The 6,982-nt window shown below is 46.7% G+C and overlaps 1 protein-coding gene across 1 annotated transcript; it reads right to left on the bottom strand.

The window, feature by feature from the left end:
* Positions 1-6,697, bottom strand: LOC308268487 (RING finger protein 214-like; the record flags this gene model as incomplete). Its single annotated transcript, XM_080703611.1, is given in 5 exon segments — positions 1-723; positions 725-1,390; positions 4,372-4,522; positions 6,355-6,554; positions 6,689-6,697. Coding segments are annotated over 5 exon segments (1,749 nt in total).
* Positions 6,698-6,982: the final 285 nt, after the last annotated feature.

Here is a 6,982-nt window from a genome sequence, read left to right as displayed (position 1 = left end):
TCATTTAAGAGTTGGACAAAAGGGACAAGTGTCATTTGTGTTGGTCTGGGCCCAGAATTTGATACACTCCTTATGTAACACATGGGTACACGCCATTGGATGAAGCTCACTGGGCTGGACAAGTTTCTGGCACATCAAACACAGCTTACCTGTGGCTGGAGCATGTGAAGACCTTCCAGGATATGAAACTTGGGCTGAAGGCAAGAACACTGGGGTACTGACTTGAACAAGTGGAGCAGGGCACAGGGCCCGGATTCGACCAAGTGGCTGAGTACCTGCTGCCACCCGCTCATGCTCAGCCAGTCGCGCAGCTACCAGTTGGATTAGTTCCTCCATGGTCAGGCCTGCCATGTTGGTGCGTGCTGTCTTAATTTGCTGAAGAATGTTGCTCATCTGGGCCTTATTGCACTGTGGGAACAGAGCCAGCAGCTTCTCCAGGATCTTCTCCAGTTTGCCTACTGTTTGGGGCCAGGGAGTTTCAGTAGAAGCCTTAACACCGCCCAAGCCCGGGGGAGGCGGGATGGAGGCGGCAGTGGGCACATGGGGACCATGGGGACTGACAAGAGAACCCAAGCCAGGGCTATTTCTCCCATGGGAGCCAGGAAGAGGAGGGGAAGGCTGGTTGGACTGGGTAAGAGCCGGGGTCAGGATCGGGGAAGACAAGGACCGGGGATCTGCACTGGGCATAACCATGGGCATTGTGACCTGCCCAATGGTAGAAGGACATCCGAGGAGCCAGGGAGGGACTGGGTTGAAACACTTGAAGCATGAAGTCTGTCTCTGAGGGAAGTGGAGGAAAAGTGGGAGTAGGGATTTGAGGAAGGCTGCTCAGCTTGGCTCCATGTCTCACTAGCTGGATGTGACTATTAAACTGGTTCCAAACGTTCTTTTTCATCATCCGAACTCCATTTAGTCTAGTCTCCCACTTCTGTTTGGAACGAACTGTCTCTAGTGTTGGGGGAGTTGACTTGAGGTAAGTAAGGTGCAGTTCTGCTTCCTTTTCTGCTTCTTCCAGTTTCAACACCAGCAACTCTTTCCGGCTCTCTAGTGATACGATCTCTGCCTTCCAGGCCCGCTCTGTCTCTTCCATAATGTTCCGATTTATCTCGCCATCCTGATTCTCGAGTCTATCCAGTTCCATTTCCCACACCTCTCTTCTGCCCTTCTCACAGAGCTTCTCAATTTCAGCTTTCACATCCTGTTCCTTCTGCAAAAACTCCTTCTTTTCTTTCTCTATCTTCTTCTTTGTTTCTTCTCGCTTTATTGTTACATCCTGAATAGCCTTTAATATCTCCTGGCGATTCTGCATTTCTTCTTCTCTCCTCTGCTGAAGCTGCTTTGATTGCACTTGAAGCTGATTCTCTACCTGCCTTTGCTTGTCCAGGACTTCCTGGTAATGTGCCTTCAATCATGTATTTCTTAAGATAAGTTCTTAAGTATGCACCAGAGCCTGCATTGTTATTACTTAAGAACATGTCTTAAGTAATGCATTTGTGTTGCATTAACAGTGTGCCTGCATTTCTCATACAGGCATATTTGTTTCGGTGTAAAGGGAAAGGTAATACTTTCCACTCTTATAGACTGCTTTCCCTTCTTTAGATTCTATACTCCATACTGAGTTAAATGTTAAGGTCCAAGGACCTTATATCCTGTGCTTTATATCCTGTAGCAACACCTGATGGACTTTTAGGGTAGTTATAGCTCTCTTTTGGTTTGATACTTGGGGAAATGACTTGGGCCCTTAAATGAGTCAGAAGTGAGTTATTATTGAAGCCAATTGAAATAATAGAATATAAGTTCTGAAAAATTTCTATCCAATATGTTACAGGAGAAGGATTCAATTTGAGACAGGTGTGATGGTGCATGCCCATACTTCCAGCACTGGGGAGGCTGAGATAGGATTTCAGGTTCAAGGGCAGCCTCAACTGCTTAGCACCCTTAGAGATGTTGTGCAGAAGAGATCCCTACATCTCCCTGCATCCAACACTGGAAAGGAGGACTTCTGGTGGTTATGAGTTGAAGACACAAGGGATGGAATGAAATTAGGATAGAAGAAATAAGTAGGTAGAAAGAAGACAGGAAGGAGAAATAAGTATAACTTTAATATAAGAATCTGGTGTTAAAGCTCTTTACTCCCCAAGTCTTTTTTTTTTTTTTTTGGTGGTACTGGGGGTGGAACCCAGGGGCCTTCTAGCTCCGGGCTATACTCCCAGACCTATTTTAGACTTTATTTGGAAACAGGGTCTCACTAAGTTGCTGAGAGCCTCACTAAGTAGCTGAGGCTGGCTTCGAACCTGCGCGATCCTCCTGTCTCTGCCTCCCAAGCGCGGGGATTACAAGCGTGCGCCACCACGCCCGGCGCCAGTTTTCTTTCCTAGGCCTGTCTCTCTCAAGTTCCTGGGAAATTTATAAATCATAAAGTTAACAACAACAAAAGAACTGCAGCAAAGGGGGAGGAAAACCAAGAACTCCCCAAGGTTGAATAAAAAACTTGACAGCTGCCGGGCGTGGTGGCGCACGCTTGTAATCCCCGCGCTTGGGAGGCAGAGACAGGAGGATCGCGCAGGTTCGAAGCCAGCCGCGCGTGCTGGCTTAGGAGACCCTGTTTCCAAATTAAAAAAAATGTAAAAATAGGTCTGGGAGTGTAGCCCTGAGGTAGAAGGGCTTCCAGGAACCCCAGTACCACCAAAAACAAACAAACAAACAAACAAACAAACTTGACAGCTGCTAAGTAGTCTTTGAACTTTTCCCCTCCCCCTTGCAAGAGAGCAGCTCTGTCAAAACGGTATTAATGATACTAGCCACCCTGTCTCCCATCTCCAGCGCAGCCGGATGGGTGCCCATGCCTGGCCTGCATGGCCTACAGGCAGTGGGAGCTTTCTGGGGGGCTAAAAATTGTTACTGAATTTGGGTGCCTGCCCCACTTGCAAAATCAAATAATTGGGACAAGCCTTTGGAAAGGAGGAAAAAAATTATTGATTTTCTAGCAATTTGGAGAAAGCAGTGAACTTAAGCATTCAGGAACAATTCTTGGGGGTCTCTCCAAACAAACAAACAAACAAACAAACAAACATCCCTTTTCAGAGTTAGCTCTTCAGAGTCATACTGGTGTCTTATCAGAAGGGGTACAGTTCATGTGTGAGTCATCCTTGAGTCAGTTCTTACTAATATCCACAGGTTCCAGGTCCCCTTCCATCAGTAAATGGAGAAGAACTTGCAATTTGATAACATGGGGTGAAGGAAAGAGGGAGGACAGAGGAAAAAATAGCAGCTTTGAAACAGGTCACCTTTAGCTGCCAGGGTCGGAGGCAGGCCCCTGTTGCAAAACCAGTTTTATTCTCCGTGCCATTCTCTCCCAAATTCCTGGAACACCTGTTAATCTTAAGTTAATAACAAAAAATGAATTGCTCTGAGGACTTTTTTTGGTGTGTGTGTGGTACTGGGGATGGAACCCAGGGTCATTCTACCTCTGAGCTACACCCCATCCCTATTTTTTCTTTTTCTTTCTTTCTTTCTTTCTTTCTTTCTTTCTTTCTTTCTTTCTTTCTTTCTTCTTTCTTTCTTTCTTTCTTTCTTTCTTTCTTTCTTTCTTTCTTTCTTTCTTTCTTTCTTGTGGTACTGGGGTTACTGGAAGCTCTTCTACCTCTGGGCTACACTCCTAGACTTATTTTTACATTTTTATTTGGAAACAGGGTCTTTTAAGCCAGCACGCGTAGCTGGCTTCGAACCTGCACGATCCTCCTATCTCTGCCTCCCAAGCGCGGGGATTACAAGCGTGCGCCACCACGCCCGGCTTATTATTTTGAAAAAAGGTCTCGATGAGTTGCAAAGGGCCTCACTAAGTAGCTGCAAACCACGATCCTCCTGTCTCAACTTCCCAAGTGCTGGGATTACAAGTGTGTGCCACCATGCCTGGCTTCCCTGAGTACTGTTAACAAAATAGATATATCTCGAGAAAGCTATACTTTAGGGAACTCTCCAATGTATCTATCGATCAGATAACAGAGCCCAAGAACAGATGTGGGTCCTGAGGGTGACCAGACCTCCAGAGACTGCCTTGTGACCACTGGCCTGAACTCCACATACTTTCCCAGACCCACCTTGCAGAGTTTCCTTTAAAAGAAGAGCCATGATCCCCAAAGGGCTTCTCTCATGTCTCCCTTGAATGTATATTTCTTACTTTCCTGAATACAGCTCTGTCTGTCTCTTACATTAACCAAGACCCCACAGATCTTTTCTCACATGAGAGTAACAGAGTAACACACACACACACACACACACACACACACACACACACTCAAAAGGGAGGGAGTTGTGGAACCACACAGAGAACTGAGATAAGCGTGGCAGAAACCAGCTGTGTCACCACACCCATCCTGGTGCCCTCAGTCCTGGCTCCCGCGGGAAGCCACTCGTGCCTGGTGAGGCCCCACCCCGGCTCTGGAGGGTCCCGCTGTCTTCTGTGTCTTGGCTCCTCTTCCTCACAGTGCCCTGCTCTTGGCAGGTCTGTATCAGAGTCACTCTGTCGTGGGGGAAGGGTTGACTCTTCAACTAGGACCAGAGGGGTCCTTGGCTGGAAACGAAGTTCAACACCTGCCAGAGACACAGAGATTTATTGAGGAAAGCAAGACAGACACACTCAAAGGAGAATACCGGCCACCCCTAAAGTGAGTGAGGCCCTCTGGGGCACCATGTCTCTCTTTTAAAGGAAACTCATTGCAGGGTGAGTACAGAAAGGTGTGTGAGGAGGACCTCGGTCTGGGGGGGGGGTCACAAGGTAGTTTCTGGAGGTCTGGTCACCCTCAGGACCCCCCGGCTGATGCGGTCTCCATTATCTGGAAAGTTCCCTCAATTATAGGTGTTTCAAGATATCACATCCGTCTTGTTAACAGTGACAGTCTTGCTATAGTTGTATTTATTTATTTTATTAACTTTAAAATTTACAGATTTTCCAGGAATTTGGGAGAGACAGGCCTGGGAAGAGAAGTGGTTTGGGGAGTAAGGATGGAGGAAATTTAGCACCAGGTTCTTATATCAAAGTTTTATTTCCTACTACTTCTTTCATGTCTTCTATCCTACATCAACTTTACCAAGTCTAGTATCTTTTGAGGCAGTTACTCACTATGGCAGGATGGTGGAATGACCATGAGATCTTAGAGATGGGAGCAGCCAGGGGCTTTTGACCCCTAGAGCAGTCCAAATTTGGATAGTATATTTTTCTCAAGATGGCTTGTGGACAGGGTAGCGTGGAAGTCTGCTGGGAGACACAGTGAGTTACTTGTCCAAAGCCAGGCTGCTGTGCAGAATACAGACCTCTTACCTAAATAAATAATTAATTAATGTTTTGTATTGGGATTGAATCCAGAGGCATTCTACCTCCAAATTGCATTTCCAGCCCTTTTTATTTTTATTTTGAAACAGGTCTCACTGGGTTGCTGAGGGTCTTGATAAGTTGCTGAGGCTGTTCTTGAACCTGTGATCCTCCGTGGCCCTCTAGCTATTTTGACTGCTGATCTGCAAAGTGCTTCATTCTTGCCAATAGAACGGCTAAGATTCTGTCTTTCACTCTGCCCCTGCATCCCCTTCTCTGGCCACAAAGCTGGGTCGATGCAGAAGCCAGGAAGCTCTGTTTCTCTTGCTACACGATGGCCCCAGGCTCTGGCTTTCTCCTGACTTCCGCCTTCCCACGGTGAAGTTCGTGTTCTGCAGTCACTCCCATGCAGCTGCGTGTCTCTGTTCCCAGAAGGGACAGACGGGGGCTGGACACCTCTATTCTGCCATCTTGCCTCCCACCCAAGCATAGTATTTAAAACTCTGAAGGTACTAATACCAGAAACTGGTAACAGCCTTAGTATCTGAGAAGTGCAGAAGGGGGTTGAGGTAAAAGGATGTAGGGAGACTTTTACTTTTATTGGTTAAAAAAAAACTTCTACACCGGGTGTGGTGGTGCACACTTGTAATCCCAGCATTCGGGAGGCTGAGACCAGAGGATCGCGGTTCTCGGACAGCCTCAGCTACTTAAAGAGGCCCTCTGCAACTTAGCGAGACCCTGTTTCAAAAATAAAGACTGAAAAATAGGGCAGGGGGTATGACTCGGAGGTCGAATGCCCCTGGGTTCCATCTCCAGACCTGCAAAACAAAACAAAACAAAACGTCCACAAATATGGACTGGAAGTTTTCCATGGACACATGTTTACTTATAAATATTTTGATAATATAAAAAGGAGAGTCACCACCTGTCGTGATAGGCGCAACAGGAGTGGTGAGCCTGTGTCAGGTGGACTCACGGAGCAGGATCTTAACTCTATCAGGGAGGGTCTCTGGTGGTAGGCTGGGAAGGTGGGGAGGAAACACCTGAGCCGAGCCTGAAGGAGAACAATGTCCCTCCCAAAGGGGAAGGGGGCGGGCTTCAGGCGGGAATTGGTAGGCAGCAGGGTTTGAAAGCCTGTCTGGGCTGTGAGGACTGACTGGTCTGGCTGGATAGTGAGGCCCTTGGGAGGGATGTAGAGGAAGGTGCTGGAAGGTGCAGAGGTCAGGTCATAAATGGCCTTTATCTTAGGGGTGAAGGTAGGGAGGGAGTCACTCGACAACTCAGAACTGTGAAAATTCATGACCAGACTTGCATCCTTCTAAAACCAGGTCTTGCTTCCATGATCCTGACCTGTCTTCCCACGGTCTAGAGTCTCACAGTCCCCATGGCTGCAGGTACTTTTTCCTGCTCACATACCTGCACACAATTACCTTCTTTATGTAAATATTTATTTATTTATTTATTTTAATGAGTGAAGACAGATTTTTTTAATTTTTAAAAAATTTTTGTAATGATACATCATTTTGGAATACAAGACTTGAGAGGATATACAAGCACATATCATCCAATAAGCCCTCATCCAATCCCCATCCCATTCCCTCCCTTCCCTTGATCCCATGCTTAATTGGTGATTATTTTTGATATATTTGTTTACGCACCTCATGAGTTTTA

Source organism: Muscardinus avellanarius (assembly GCF_963383645.1).
Source record: "Muscardinus avellanarius genome assembly, chromosome: 10".
In the NCBI taxonomy this organism is placed as follows: domain Eukaryota; kingdom Metazoa; phylum Chordata; class Mammalia; order Rodentia; family Gliridae; genus Muscardinus; species Muscardinus avellanarius.
The sequence above is the reverse complement of the archived record's forward strand: the minus strand, read 5'-3'. Positions and strand labels throughout refer to the sequence as shown.